Raw genomic sequence first — 16912 nt, forward strand, 5'->3', positions numbered from 1 at the left:
TAAAGTAAGCGGTCAGATTAGTGTGACGGATAATTTCACAAGTCTGTTGGGAGTAAAACTGTTTTTAAATACTTTAAACAGCAGAGAGTAATAATTAGATAGAGATTTCTAAAGAAAAACAAGCTCCTGAAAGCTACAAATACAGAGAGCTAAAAACACAAACCAGACCGCAGCGCAGCAAAACAGGAAGTGACGCCCTGCTAAATTGGAACTAATTTTGGAAGTAAGTCTGCTAAATTGGAACTAAGTAGTAAGTCTGAAGTAAGTCTGCTAAATTGGAACTAATTTTGTACTTAATGCACATTAATTGTGCTGAAATTGTGAAACTAAAGATATACTTGATTGTCCTAAAATAGAAATAAGTATACTTTAGGTACACTTTAATTATTTAGCATTTAACGACCAATATTATTTAAAAGTCATACAACTCTCTTCAGTAGTGACATTAAAACATATTTTAGGCCTACTATTAAGAAATGTGCTTTGTGGACAAGTAGTGCTCCAAATAAAGTTGAATTACAGTTTTATATCAGTAAGTCTCAAGTGATATGTCAGTAAAATTGCTAATAGACTTGCACTATACTTAGTATAAAATAAATGAATTTTAAATCTCTAACTTTTTTACTTTTTCAAATTTCTTAAATTAAAATTCTGTTAGATGTAGTTTTTTTTTGTGGGGGTGATAAACCAATTTTTAAATAATAATGGAAAAAAACAATATTAAATTAATAAAATATTTGAATTTGATTTGCATTGTATAGAGTAATATTTTGTTTATTTACTCTCTGTCATTGACAATACATTACTTAAAGTATCAGATCATTTTCTTTTTAATGACAATGATAATAATGATATTTTTTATATTTAAGTTTTGGATGTCTGAAAAAAATACTTTTGTCTAATTTAAGAAATATTTTAACATTTAAAAAAAATATATATTAAGATGTGTACACATGTATTTTTTAAAATAGTGTAACCTATAGCACAGGAGTGTATTTCGAAGAACTCAGAACATGTTTTTTTTAATTCAATCTAAAAAATAATTATTCAAATATTTTTTCTTTAAAGCATCAGTGCCATTAACCATTATAACACTTACTGCATGGATTGTTGTTATCTCTGCTTGTTACTGCAAACATGAAGCTGATTTAGGCTTTTGAGGGTAATTCTGACAGTGAAGGAGTGCACTCATGTTGTTCATGTGCAGTCTGGGTAAAAGTATTCCTCATTCTGACTCCAGGAAACACCTTCAGTACTTTGGCCAGTCTGCTGTTTGAGTGGACTGTAGTGAAGGATGGTGCAATGGCAGGTTTCCCCGACTCCTACAACACCCTACGGTAAGAGCACACCTCTCAAATCATGACCAAAACATGCTGTCTCTTACTCTGATTTTTTTTTTTTTTGTTTGTTTTTTTTTCAGCTTATGATGGGATAGTTCAACCAAATATACAAATTCTATCATGTAATCATTCTCATTTGATTCCAATGTTGTACGATTTTTGTAGATCATGAAGAAGATATTTTAAAGAATGTATTAACCATTTTTGTCCACAAAATGGAATTCAGTGGTGTCCAAAACAATTATTTTTTTTAAGGGGAGACACTGCAGGCAAAAACACGTTTTTTTTCATGCACCTGTCAAATGTGAGATTTTGGGCTTTTTGGTTTTTCATAAAGTGTTTTTTCAGACTAGTGGAAAGAAAACATCCAAAAGACACTTAAGTGTTTCCTTTATAACACTTTATTTATTTGTGTCAATAGATTTCAATCACAATATATATTTTTAAAGTGCATTTTCCCAAAATTGTTTTTTTCTCCTACACTGAGCCATAAATCTCCACTTCAGTAGCACTTACACACACCAAACTATATCCTGAAGGCTTTTACAGAGGGATTTGTTCATATATAATTTGCTTGATTGTTTACAACATTTTATTCCCCAAAAAACTGTAAAAAAAATCTATCGTTTTCTGTCTGTTCTAAGTATTTTCTGAATTATGGAGTGACAAAATGCGATACCCAAAATCCCCTCAGTAAAAACATTTGACTGTAATATGTCAAAAAAATTTAACAAAAAATTTTAAACTGACTTCATCCAGTGTTTAGATTTTTGTACTAGAAATGTATGCAAATTGGTGCATATTTCATTAAACAATGCCTCATTTGCATATTAAAACTTAACATTTTAGAAAACTTGTAATACAAAAAAATGGGTCCCACTTTACATTAGGTGGCCTTAACTACTATGTACTTACATTTAAATTAATCATTTGGTACAATGTACTTATTGTGTACACACGTTTTTACATTGTACTTATCTTTTCTTAAAAACATATATGTAATTACATTTGTAATTCATTTTTGTAATTACCACTGTTGACCAATCCCTTACACCCAAACCCACCCTTAAACCTACCCATAGCACCAAACCTGTCCCTAACCTTACCCATATCCCACCTTAATAGAAGCCAAAGTGTTTTGCAATGCAATATGACCACATTAAGTACATTGCACTTATTTTTTTAATGTAAGTACATAATAGTTAAGGCCACCTAATATAAAATGTGACCAAAAAATGTTTGCAATTATTAGTGTAATCAATCAACTAAGATAGTGATAACTATTAGTTCATTGTTTTACCCTGTTCACCTGCAGTGTCTCGCCTTAAAAGGGAAGTCATGCAGGTTTGGAACAACATGAGGTTTTTAATGCAGTGCCTTGCAAAAGTATTCATACCCCTTCATTTTTTTCACTTTTTTTTTTTTGTTGCAGCATTATGTTAAACTGCTATAAATTAGTTTTCCCCCACATCAGTTTACACTCCATACACCATAATAATGACAAACAAAAAAACATATTTACAAATTTTACAAATTTATTAAAAATAGGGATACACCGAAATGAAAATTCTTGGCCGAAACCGAAAACCGAAAAAGAGGAAACCAAGGCCGAAACACCGAAAGAATTATGCCAATTATGAGTACCATTGCATTTATGGCTATGACCGTGTACTAATCTTACTAAAATCAAGGCATTGCAATTGCAAAAAAATAATATTAAAGTTTCAAAGAATAAATCAATTATATTCATTTAAACAATTATCAATCAAGTATTATATTACTTAAATAACATATACTTTACTGCCTTTGTTTAAGTTGTTTAACAGTTAAAATTTTTATAACACTTATCTTGTGGATCCATCATTTCACATTTACAACTCTACCTGTTTCTCTTCCAGCAGGAGGTGCTTTCAGATGGTACACAAAGCAGTGCAGCAAATTACTTTGAAACGTGCAGCGCTCATATTTGTGACCCTGGACCACAAAACCAGTCATAAGGTTAAATTTTACAAAACTGAGATGTATACATCACATGAAAGCTCAATAAATAAGCTTTCTATTTATGTATGGTTTGTTAGGATAGGACAATATTTGGCCGAGATACATCTATTTGAATATCTGGAATCTGAGGGTGCAAAAAAATCAAAATACTGAGAAAATCACCTTTAAAGTTGTCCAAATTAAGTTCTTAACAATGCATATTACAAATCAAAAATTACATTTTGATATATTTATAGTAGGAATTTTACAAAAAATCTTCATGGAATATGATCTTTACTTAATTTCCTAATGATTTTTGGCATAAAAGAAAAATCAATAATTTTGACCCATACAATGTATTTTTGGCTATTGCTACAAATATACCTCAGCGACTTAAGACTGGTTTTGTGGTCCAGGGTCACATTTATTCAATGGATAGCCTTTTGAAGTTTCATCGCAATTCTTGTCTTACAGTCCCCACATTTAAGACCACCTGAAATCATAATTAAGACTTTCTTAACCCCTAATAACACTGCAGTCATCAATGAAAATTAAGAGCTTTATTTCAAGAACCGACTTTTAAAAACAACCCTTACACAAAATACGTTTCTTTTTGTTTTTTTCCCACCATGTTCGGGGCACAAGAAAAATATTAGGGGACCAAATTAATGTTAGCATATAAATTATAATTGTCTCTCATTGTCTCTGAGAGAATGCACGTCAGATGCTGAAAGCACTGTCAGTTTTTACTTTCACTTTAACATATTGCGCAGTTTTCACGTTGCTTGTGTGATATCCATTGGCTCACCTCCATGGTTTAAAACATAAATATTTATAAAAATACAGTATATAGAAAAGACATATCTTTAAAATATTGCGACGTAACACCAACGTAAAGCCATTGTTATTCACTCACTGAAAGCTACATCTGTCTGTCTCTGCTCTCATCACTGGCTGCATGACTGCAGACACACCCCCTCTTGAAATTTCGGCATTCAAGTTTTGCAGATCGGTTTTCGTGGGTCTTTCTCAGATAGACTGAAATACGTCCACACCGCAGACGTGTTGCTTCAGACAAACACGTGCAGGCTGCGGTTTCTGTTTGCGTCAACATACTGTTTCGGCCGTGTTGTTTCGGTGATAAAAGTCTTTCGGTCGAAAATTTTCAGTGGACGAATATTCGGTGCATCCCTAATTAAAAATAAAAGACTGAAATAAGTGCATTGCATAAGTATTCATACTCTTAACTCAGTACATAGTTGAAGCACCTTTACAGCCTCAAGTCTTTTTGGGTATGATGTGACAAGCTTTGCACATCTGCATTTGGCAATTATCTGCCATTCTTTGCCTCACCTTTTCACCTCTCAAGCTCTGTCAGTTTGGATGGGGGCTGGCAGACATTTTTTAGAGTCCTAGTTGTTCCAGTCGTCTTGCATTATGGATAATGCTTCTGTTAACCTTCAATGCAGCAGATTTTTTTCTGAACTCTTCCCTAGATCATTGCCTTAACACAAGTCTGTCACTGAGCTCTACAGGCAGTTATCTTGACCTCAAGACTTGGTTTTTGCTCTGATATGCATTTTCAGCTGTTAGACCTTTTCTGAGGTGTGTGCCTTTCTAAATCAGACTCATTCAAATGAATTTGCCACAGTTTAACTCCACTCGAAGTGTAGGAACATCTAGAAGCAATATGAATGCTCCTGAGCTACATTTCGAGTGTCCCAGAAAAGGGTATGAATACTTATGCAACGGGATCTTTTCCGTTTTTTATTTTTAATAAATTTGCACAAATGTTAAAAACCTATTTTTTTGCTTTGTCATTATGGTGTATGAGATGTAGATTGATGTGAGAAAAGTAATTTAAGGCAGTTTAACAATGTTGCAACAAAACAAATGTGAAAAAAATGAAGGGGTATGAATACATTTGCAAGGCACTGTAAATAATGAATTTTGATTTTTGGGTAAACTGTTCTTTTAATTATTTGTGAATGAAAATGAGGCTGTGAGGAACACATAATACAGTCTATTTAGAGGATGGTAATTTTCTGCTGAAGCAACATGAGGCAACCATAAGATAGTACAGCTATCCTTCACATCCTCGTTTAATATGACATCCACCATGACTATGTTCTCTTCTAACAAGCTTGAATGCTCGTCTAATTTTGAGGTGTCTGCCGGCAGGGTCCTGAGGTTTGCGGAGTCAGCGTACACTCCTCCTATGTATATTTCTGAAATGGAGCGAGTGGGACATCAGGGAGATATCATCCTAGTTTCAGGAATCAAAACCGGCCATGCCAAACTCAAAGCCAAAATACAAGAACCAATCTACAAGGTTCGAGTCACTTTTTTTATTGCTTTTACATTTCATATGAATACATATTTATCAAAATGATATGGCATAGATATGAATTTGTAAGCATAAGTTCTGTTGAATGTGTTTTTCTGAATGTGGCTTACTTTTGGTTGACTGTTTTTTAGGATGTTGGTGCTGCTGAAGTCAGGTTGCTGATTCTGGAAAACATCCTTCTGAGTCCTGCATATGATGTTTATCTACTTGCTGGAACCTCCATCAAATACAAAGTCCAGAAAATTCGGCAAGGAAAGATTACAGGTAAGCTTGCATTGATTCAGCAATAAATCATTTTCTTTATAGGTTATTGCAGTCTGTTTTATATTATCAGCAGAAATAAAAGAACTAAACAGGCTGTGATTCACTGCCAGAAAAGATTTGCAAAATAATCGTATAGTTTTAATTTAAATATTGGGTAATAGGGGTGTGCAATATGATGATTTTTGATTATGGACGATAAAAATGTCCCCATGATCTGCTTTTAGAGAAATATTGTAGTATCGTGCTATTTTGTCAGCTGCAGTTCTGGCACCTCCGTTTCAATATATACATTCACAACAATGTTAACTCAGTGGTAGTTACGTTCACGGGACACAATCACAAAAGTACATTATTTGCTTCAAAGCCTTGCTGGTTAAACATTTAATATGCGTGCTGTTCTGACATGCGTGCTCTAAAAACCTGTCAAATAGTGCTTTAATTACTGAAGTTATGTGTCGCTTCTGAATATGCTAATACTGTTAAAACACAAGGTATACATATAAACACAGTTGCTTATGTCTAAAGTGAAAGTAAACGAATGAGAGAAAAACGACTCGTGTCTGCATGTTAGATGCGTGCAGCTCTTGAAGAGACAGCAGACTAATTGTACCAAACAAACATGCTGCTGCTTGTCATTAAAGGCATAGTTCACCAAAAAATTATAATTCTGTCATTATTTACTCACTGACTTGTTGTCCCAAACTTGTATTAATTTTTTTCTTGTGCTAAACACAAAATATGATATTTTGAAGAATGTTGGAAACCAAACAGTAGCTGGTCCCCATTGAAATTAAAAACAGAAATGATCAAATAGATAATGTTCAACAGGAAAAATGTTAAAAACAACCTGAGAGTGAGTAAACGATGGTGTAAAAATAAAACACAAGGACAGATTTGACAGACCGATGACAGAATTTTCATTTTTGGGTTAAGTATTCTTTTAATGTTAATAAAACAACAAAACACAAAGAGACAGCAGACAAATTGTATGCTGCCGCTTGTCATTAAAGGGATATTTCACCCAAAAATTATATATATATAATTCTGTCATTATTTACTCACTTAATTTCTTTATTTTGTTAAACACCATATAATATATTTTAAAAAAGTAGGTAACCAAACAGTAGCTGATCCCCATTCATTAATGATTTAATTTATTATTAGAAATGATCAAATAGATAATGTTTACCAGAACTCATTCAGGTTTAAAACAACCTGAGAGTGAGTAAATAATGGTATAAAAATAAAAGACTGACAGAATTAACAGACAAATGACAGACTTTTCATTTTTGGGTTAAGCATTCTTTTAATGTTAATAAATGACAAAAACAAAGAGAAAAATCACTCACTCACTGAAGAACTTGAACACAGTTGCTTTAATAAGAATCAATGTACAATTGATGCATGAAGTGTATAAGTATATAGCGTTTCACTTTTTATATTTGTTAATTACTGCTAAATACACCTACTGTACCTGAAAATTAAAGCACTGTTTGTTTTATGTGCATTTTTGCTCTTATTTTTTAATAACAAAGATTTACAAACAAACGCTTACCTGGGCCTAAATATCTGCCATTCTATTTTATTGTATACATTGTTACCTTGAAAGGCTTTTTGTTTTTAAGAAAGGGAAATAAGTTTGGCTGTACTGCTCAGACCACTTGCAAAATAGTAAAACCAACATGACAAAGAATCGTGATAAAATTGTGACATTTCTTGAAAAAATAGTGATGGTATTTTTGCCATATCAACCACCCCAACAATAAATAATTTTCTTTTTAGGTTATTGCAGCCTGTTTTATATTATCAGCAGAAATGAATGAACTGAACAGGCTGTGATTCACTTTCAGAAAAGCTTTACGAAATAAAATTAATAAACGGGTCTAAAATTATTTAAATTGAAGCTGCTCTGCTGAACTATGTTCGTCTAAACACTGTAGGAAATGTGGCTCTTCAGGAGCTGGATTGGACACCCTTGCTCTAGATTATCTAAACAATTGCTAATCGTTATTGTTTTAATTTAAATGGGCACAAAACGTCCATATGGGTTGGCCATGTTGGGTCTTATTCCAGTGGACATACTTCTCTTCCACACTTTCAGAGCTGTCCATGCCCTGTGATCAGTATGAGCTTCACCTTCAGAACAGTGTGGTCTCCCCCAATGGAAATCCAGATGCCCCTGTGGCAAACCTGGACCGGAGCAGCTCAACAGTGTTGGCCCTTCAGCACGGACACACCAACATCGTGCTGGACCACAAGAGTATCCTTCACACCAGCGCCAAACACTTTTCAGCTTCAGTAACTGTAGCATGTTTTGTCTAGAGATGATTGTGCATTTGCATCAGTTGGTTTCCTTCATTCTGAATGTAAAGGTCTTGGGATGCAGGGCGTTTCCCGACTTCCCAACAGCACCATCTATGTTGTGGAGCCTGGATACTTGGGTTTGTCTCTTTATTTAATGTGCATAAACTTCCCATCAGCAGTTTTGACTACTTTTTATCTTAAGGCGAAACACTGCAGGTGAATATGGTAAAAAAATAACTAATAGTTATGACCTTACTTACACAGTTGATTGATTACATTGATAATTGCAAACATTTTTTGTATTGCAAGTTTTCTAAAATGTTAGGTCTAAATATGCAAATGAGCCATTATTTAATTAAATGTGTTCATTTGAATACATTTCTAGTACAAAAATCTAAACACTGGATGAAGTCAGTTTCAAAATTCTTGTTTAAATTTTTTGACATATTTCAGTCAAATGTTTTTACAGAAGGAATCTCATTTTGTCACTCCATAATTCAGAATAAACAATATTTTGGGGAATAAAATCAAGCAAATGATATACGAACAAATCCCTCTGTAAAAGCCTTCAAGACATAAACAGGAATAAAAATGTAAAGTTTGGTGTGTGTAAATGCTACTGAAGTGGAGATTTATGGCTCAGTGTAGGAGAATAAAACAATTTTGGGAAAACTGCATTTAAAAATATGGATTGTAATTGAAATCTATTGACACAAATAGATAAAGTGCAATAAAAGAAACACTGTTAAGTGTCTTTTGGATGTTTTCTTTCCACTAGTCTGAAACTTTATGAAAAACCAAAAAGGCCAAAATCTCAAACTTGACAGGGGCATGACAAAACAGCTTTTTTGCCTGAAGTGTCTCCCCTTAAATTGATAAGTAAATGGATAACACTTTTGATTGTACTTTTGAGTGTGAAATAATGTGATGAAAGGCTGATTTTGGTTTTGTTGTCTTGTCTGTTAGCGTTCAAGATTCATCCTGAGGAACGCTGGGTTCTTGAGACAGGGAGGAAATATGATATCTTCATTGAAGTGTTTGATAAGTCTGGTCACAAGATTTATCTCTCTGATGTAAGTCGACTTTGGATGCTTAAAATGTCTTTGATTTTGATTGTCAAAGTCATGGAATTAATTTCATCCTCTTTTTAGTTCATTATATGTGGAGTGGGGGTGTAACGATACATGTGTATGCATATTAAACCGGTTTGTCAATTTGCTGTCAATTAATTTAATAGACAACAAAACAGTACAACAAACTCAGTAATATTAAACATAGAATGTTTAATTTATTAACAAAATGAATACAAATACACCGTGCTATAGGTCAAATATTAAATAAAAAATAACTTACACAAAGTTTAAATATAAAACACTGAAAATCAGAATAAATAAGAAACTAATGTTAATGCTGATCTGAGATGCGACTGTTGTTCGGCACACTACAGTGTTCAGAAGTAAAAAAAAGTTAATACTTTATGGTGTTTTGATAAATAAAAAATGTGTAAAAAATTAAGTACTGATAAACATACTGAAACATGACACCACTGTGTTGTATTGAACTGAACAGTGAATTTTGTGAACCGTTACACAGTGCATGAAGTGGTATGTGAAAAGTTAGTCAAAAGTTACTAGATTAAAGGGTTATTTCACTAACAATTTTTGTGAAAATTTCTCTCATCATTAGAAGTATAAAGGAACATACAGGTACCCTGGAATCCAGAGGTCTCACGAGAGCACAATTTGAATTGTCTCTGCAAGACACTCTGGCATCGAGCAATGATGCACGTTACTGCAATACATAAGCAGTTGTGGGAACCAATCAAATCGATGTATCTGATGTAGGCGGGCCAGAGGCGAGCTAAGCAGATGACGACAGCGCTGCGACGTCTGGAATCATTTAGTAAACATTGAAAGATGGCTACAGATGAACACCAGTTGTTTGAAACGGCTTTGGCCGCTACAATGAATGAGTTAGACTTGGCTTTTCATATAAAAGAGGAACAGAAAACCGCGCTCGAATCGTTCATTTGCAAGAAGGACGTTTTTGCTGTTTTGCCGACTGGATATGAGTTTAATCTATCAGTTAGCGTGTATCACCGTGTATTGTTGTGATTGGTCGTGGCGTTATCCAATTGCGTGCAGTGAGAGTTTCAAATGCACGCTTGGTGCCGCCCCTCGAGTTAGGCCCGTTTCATTGCTCGATGCCAGACCCTTAATCTTAATAGATTAGGGTCTGGATTTTTTCCAGGCTAACATACAGGAGCTCAAAGGCTTCCTACAGTGAAGGAAACTCATCTAGCACAGTTTTATTATTGGGAGTAAATAAAATCGGTAAAATATTTCACACTGCAAAAAATGCTTTTCTTATTTTTTGTTTTGTTTCCAGCTAAAATATCTAAAAATTCTTAAATCAAGAAGGATTTTCTAGATGAGTAAAATTGTCTGGTTTTCAGAAAAAAAACAAGTCAAAATTAAGTGCATTTTTTGCTTGAAACAAACTAAACAATCTGCCAATGGGGTAAGAAAAATAATCTTGTTTTCTGTTTGAAATAAGATTTTTTTTTCTTACACCATTGGCAGATTATTTAGCTTGCTCTAAGCAAAAACTAATTTCTGAAAACAAGACAATAATTTTTACTCGTCTAGAAAATCTTTCTTGATTTAAGAATTTTTAGATATTATTGTCTGGAAACAAGACAAAAAATCTAAGTAAGAAAAGCATTTTTGCAGTGCAATACAAGCATTTCATTCAAATACAATATGTCAGACCTTTAACACTTTAGCAGAAAAAAAGCAAGCGCAGAAATTTAAAATTAGCGCAATTCTGCAGGAAGAGTGCAGACTTGGCAACCCTGCAGTCGTCCCAGACATACTGTAAGCCATCTGCCAGTAATCACTCACAGATGAAGTTTGTCAGAGCGGTTAGAAAGTACATTCTAAATCATAAGAAATTTATTGCATTTAATTAAAAAAAAAAAAAAACAGAGTGGTTTCCTCAGTGGCAATTTCTGTTTTGCATCAGTTTTCCTAGAAGTCATGCTTCTGTTCTCTTGAACATGGGATTGGAAAATTCTTTATCAACAAATAGTTTTCCCTATTTTTTGTCGAATTCACATCTTGTGAAAGTGTGTGTTTTTGTTATTAATAACTCCTGTTTTCACAGAATATCCGGATAGAAACCACGTTCCCTACAGAGTACTTTGAGGTTCTGTCCTCGTCTGTTAATGGATCCTACCACCATGTGAAAGCTTTGAAACGTGGTCAGACTATCATTGATGGCACACTGAAAGCAGTTGTTGATCAAGTAGGTGCTTGTCTCTCATTTAAGCTTTTAAGATAATAATTACCCCAGCAGGGGCGGACTGGGACAAATCCAAAAAAAAAAAGAAAAATCTCACACTTATTCAGGCCATCCCATACACCCACACCAAATTTTGATTCGCGGACAACAATAGAGTTTGTATGGCCATCATCATTAAATCCCTAGGCTGTGGCCACACAGAATAATTAAAGGTTATCTCTTGCACTTCCAATTTTCTTGTTTAGTCTCTTAATTTTCTCTGACATCTCTCTTTCTCTCATGTGTGTGTTTACTTTTTTCACTAATTTTCTTGTACCTGTCCTTTCTCAACAACACATCTTGTTGCAAAATGTGTACAATAATTGCTACATCTCGAATATATCTTTATAGAAATGTCTTAAAACTGAACATTTTTGCATTATCATGGGTCATGTTTTGTCTTAATAGGCCTATGTTAAAAGCATAGTAACCATGTTTTTGGCAGATTGATTACTATTTGTGTAACCAGAGTTTTACTACAAATACTATGGTGAAACTTCATGGTGTAATTTGTGATTACCATGGCTCACCTGTAGTAACCATGTTTTGGTATTATTTTTGGTAAATAATAGTAGAATGGTAGAATCTCGCATCATTTTGGCAATCGCATTGCCAGTCAAGACACGATTTATTAGAGCTTCATTATTGAATGGCGAATTAAGAAATAATCACTTTGGTACATTTGGCAGGCAACAAAAACAACAACAATATAAATAACAATAAATTGTAGGGCAGCGGGCCAGATTGGCTGCCAGGCCACTGGGAATTCTCCTGGTGCTCCCTATGGCCAGTCCGCCCCTGCACCCCACTTATGTGCATCTTCCCAGTGTTGAGTATTGCTGGGTTGACACTGATGTAGTATATTGTAACCTCATTTGTGTCTTCAGGCAGGAAGTGTCCACGAACTCTCTGTTCCTGTGCGTAATGAGCAGGATGTGGAGATCTACGACCCCATCGTCCTCACACCCGCCATCCTCACATTTCCATGGCAGCCTAAAGAGGGAGCCTACCAGTACACCATCAAGGTGTCCTACATTCTTTCAACAAACATATTATTGGTTTAGCGTTCTAATCTTATAAATGCATGAGAGGGAGTGATTTTGAATGTAGTCTTCCTTGTTTGGTCAACTTTGCACATTCTCTTTGTTTTAGGCAACTGGAGGAAGTGGCAACTTCAGTTGGTCGTCCACTAACTTACAAGTGGCCACAGTCACAGTGAAAGGCATGATGACCACAGTCAGAGATGTTGGAGTCAGTGCGATTTACGCCCATGACATGAGAAACCCACTGCACTATGGAGACATGAAGGTGATGCCAGCAATCAGGATTTTTTTAAATTACTGTTATGGATAGAGATGCATCAATTGGACTGGAATTAGCCAGTTTTCCGCATGATCTGTCTGCCGATTCTGAGCCGGTCCGTTTTGTGTATGTGTCATGCCAGATGAGGTTTGTGCAGCCTGATTGAGTAAATGAGAGAGACTTGTGCAGAAATTAAAACAAATGAGATGCATACTGTGGTACAAAAAAAGATCGTTATAATATATGATTTAGGTTTGCAGTGGGGTGTGACGAGACACTTATCCCACGAGACTGGGTTCACGAGAACGAGACGAGACAAGATTTTTTTAAACTTTTTTAAAGGAATCCTCAATGATGAAATACATGGGGGAAAAATAGTATTTTATTCAGCTAAAAAACAAAATGCATGTGCATTTTGATATGAACTTGCACTTTATGAAATAAAACATCTATTTTAATGAATTATATGCTGTAATAAACATGTAAACTAAAGGTGCATGATTGTGGATAAATTGAAAATCCCTTTTTTTTTTAGAAATTGGAGATCACGATTCTAAAGAAAAATAGAAATCTAAACAATCTAATCTAAATAACAATTTACTAGTGGTTCTGACAAAATGTTTATTGCTTAAGTTTTAAAAAAATATATATTCAAACTAAATTTAAAAAAATTAAGGAGTCAGTGTCTCAGTTAATAAATACTTTTTTTTTTTAAACGTGCAGTTGTCACCACCTCCTGGCGGAAGAGGATAAGTGTTACAATTCACACAAGTGTTAAGATACTTTCATTTTGATCGCTACTGTAGACAATAAGTGTTTATACCCAAACTATAAACTTTTATCCCAGTACTTCTGTTATTTAAATGTCTGTAACACAGAAATGACGATCATTATGTGGTTGAAAAGACAGTTTGTGTTGGTCTTTCTGGATCAGCAGCAGCATTAATGCAGATTTGAATGACTTTCACACATCGTTCAAACACCCACGCGATCAACACGGAATTGTTGTCATTTGGGAATAAGATCGTGTGGGTGTTTGAATGGAGATTGCGATCTTTTACCGATTAACCATGCAGCTCTAATGCAAACACTACGAGGATATTGTGAGACCAGTCAGATCTCGCGAAACACATCGGATCTTGCGCCATGAGGTCACATCCCTAGTTTGCAACATTGCACAAGGTTTCCCTGAATATCAACATGATTGCAATGTGACACTGATATATATATATATATATATATATATATATATATATATATATATATATATATATATATATATACACACACACACACAACAGTTATACAACAGTAGTTTAATAAACAAGCAGTTAAGTTTTAGACACAATATTGACAGTTTTTGCTCCATTTCGTTGATAAATGGTTCCAATCAAAGTCACAGCAGAACTGCTTTGTGTCTCTGAGCAACACAGTGGTGTTTCTTTACTGAATGAATCTGCATTTTTGAACTAATCAAGTGAGTCAATGATTCAGAAAACCATTCATAAATACCGTCACTTGCCTCTTTTTTTTGAACGAATCTGCTGTTTGAACAAATCTGTTTTAATGAATGACTGAATGTCTCACTTATTAAAACAGTCATTTTGATTACATATTTAAAAGTATCATTGCATTTTCCCAATATTTCTTATTTGTATGTTTAAAAAATATTTAAAACGGTAATATTTTAAAATTATTTGTGCATTAGAAATTTTGCAGCGTAAATGCATTTATAGAGTATATAGATATTTGTTTTGTATGTTCAAAAATTATTATCGGCAGGTAATGCTAACAAAAAATTGGAATCAGCCAGGAAAATTACAATCAGTGCATCTCTAGTTAAAGGGATAGTTCACCCAAAAATGAAAATGTGATGTTTATCTGTTTACCCCAAGGGCATCCAAGATGTAGGTGACTGCTTCCTCAGCAGAACACAAACAAAGATTTTTAAAGAAAACCGGTGCAGTCTGCCAGCCAAATAATAGAGGTGGATGGGCACCAGACCTTTAAAAGTAAACAAAAATATGCATAGACAAATCCAAATTACACCCTGCGGCTCGTGACGATACACTGATGTCCTAAGACACGAAACAATGTTTTTTTTGTGAGAAACTGAACAGTATTTATATCATTTTTTACCTTTGATACACAGCCACTCCATCTGTCATGAGCACGAGTTTAGCATCCGGCTTGTTACATGTGAACGTGCTCTGGCGTAGAATATGCAAATGCCATAAGGGGAAATCAGTGAAAAGTCCCGGATGAGTTTGCGCAAGCAAACGTAATCTTTTAGCTTTAAATCAGTTTGAACAATCAGGATAAGCGCAAGTAATTTCCGTTTTGAATAGCCGCTATACCCACAATCTCTGTGCTCTGTGTAAACAATGAGTGTTGTATACATGCGACAGATCGCTTCCAGTGTTTGCGTATTCTACGCCAGAACGCTACACATGTCACGAGCCGGATGAAGAGCTTGTGCGCAGGAGAGATGGACGTGGCTGTGTATCAAAGGTAAAAAATTATAAATATTGTTCGGTTTTTCGCAAAAACTGATCGTTTTGTGTCTTAGGACATCGAAGTATCGTCACGAGCCGCAGGGTGTAATTTGGATTTGTCTGTGCATGTTTTTGTTTACTTAATGTCTGGTGCCCATCCACTTCTATTATATGGCTGGCAGACTGCACCGGTTTTCATTAAAAATTTTCATTTGTGTTCTGCTGAGGAAACAAAGTCACCTACAAATTGGATGCCCTGGGGGTAAGCAGATAAACATCAAATTTTCATTTTTGGGTGAACTATCCCTTTAAGGATTGAATATTCTTGTATCGTTTTTTTATTTTTAAATGACGAACATGTGTAATGTAAATACTGAGTTAATCTGCTGTGTGTTGTTCCTGCAGGTGTATGTGATTGAGCCGGTGGGGATGGAGTTCAGCCCGTGTGTGGTGGAGGCCCGCATGGGCTTGAATCTGGATCTGCCGCTGCAAATCTTTGGTCAGCTGGATGGAGAGAGAGTGACCCTCAGTGACTGCTCTCACTTTGACATGCAGGTGGACATAGAGAGTCACAACATCTTTCAGTTGTTGGAGGGTGAGTTGAGTTGATGTTACAAGAAGAATTTTCTTACTTGCATGGAACACAAAAGCACAGATTAAAGGTTAACCAATCGTTGATCTGCATTGATCGTTGATCGGTGGAACTATCGTTTATCAGCAAAAATCCACGCCGATAGTTTTTCCAGGTTGCGTCCGTTTCTGAAGCGGCTGAGAAGCTCCGCTGTCATTAAACCATATGAGAGCGGCCTCTAGAAGCGGAAATCACTAACGACTCGTGCTGTTTGTTTACACACATGATACTGCAGGCTGGATTTAAAACATCGACAAGGAACCATAGTGCATGATTTCATATCATTATTTAGTAATGTCTTTGTTGAGTAGATGCTGCCCTAGATGCTGAGAAGACACAAACTTTAGCCGCACCTCAAAGAGATTAAAACAATGTGACCAAACGCAAGTTCAACCCAAATGTTTAATCTGACAATTTTTACCGTCTAAGAAAGCTCATGTACAGGCCCGTCTGAAGTTTGCCAATGAACATCTGAGTGATTCAGAGGAGAACTGGGTGAAAGTGTTGTGGTCAGATGAGACCAAAATCAAGCTCTTTGGCATCATCTTAACTCGCCCTGTTTGGAAAAGGAGGAATGCTGCCTATGACCCCAAGAACACCATCCCCACCGTCAAACATGGAGGTGAAAACATTATGCTTTGGGGGTGTTTTTCTGCTAAGGCGACAGGACAACTGCAGCGCATCAAAGGGATGATGGACGGGGCCATGTACCGTCAAATCTTGGGTGATAACCTCCTTCCCTCAGCCAGGGCATTGAAAATGTGTTGTGGATGGGTATTCCAGCGTGACAATGATCCAAAACACACAGCAAAGGCGACAAAGGAGTTGCTCAAGAAGATGCACACTAAGGTCCTGGAGTGGCCTAGCCAGTCTCCAGACCTTAATCCCATAGAAAAGCTGTGGAGGG

At 35.3% G+C, this 16912-nt stretch overlaps 1 protein-coding gene across 1 annotated transcript in view; it reads left to right on the forward strand.

The window, feature by feature from the left end:
• Positions 1-1245: 1245 nt before the first annotated feature.
• nup210 (nucleoporin 210) overlaps positions 1246-16912 on the forward strand; it is a 66160-nt gene continuing 50493 nt past the window's right edge. The window contains exons 1-10 of the mRNA XM_073823031.1: positions 1246-1337; positions 5502-5652; positions 5799-5931; positions 8033-8191; positions 8304-8372; positions 9202-9308; positions 11401-11541; positions 12465-12602; positions 12730-12885; positions 15780-15969. Of these exons, the coding sequence (XP_073679132.1) occupies positions 1303-1337; positions 5502-5652; positions 5799-5931; positions 8033-8191; positions 8304-8372; positions 9202-9308; positions 11401-11541; positions 12465-12602; positions 12730-12885; positions 15780-15969 (1279 nt within the window). The 5' untranslated portion in view covers positions 1246-1302. The remainder of the gene's footprint in view (positions 1338-5501; positions 5653-5798; positions 5932-8032; positions 8192-8303; positions 8373-9201; positions 9309-11400; positions 11542-12464; positions 12603-12729; positions 12886-15779; positions 15970-16912) is intronic.

This window comes from Garra rufa, chromosome 18 (assembly GCF_049309525.1).
Source record: "Garra rufa chromosome 18, GarRuf1.0, whole genome shotgun sequence".
NCBI lineage: Eukaryota > Metazoa > Chordata > Actinopteri > Cypriniformes > Cyprinidae > Garra > Garra rufa.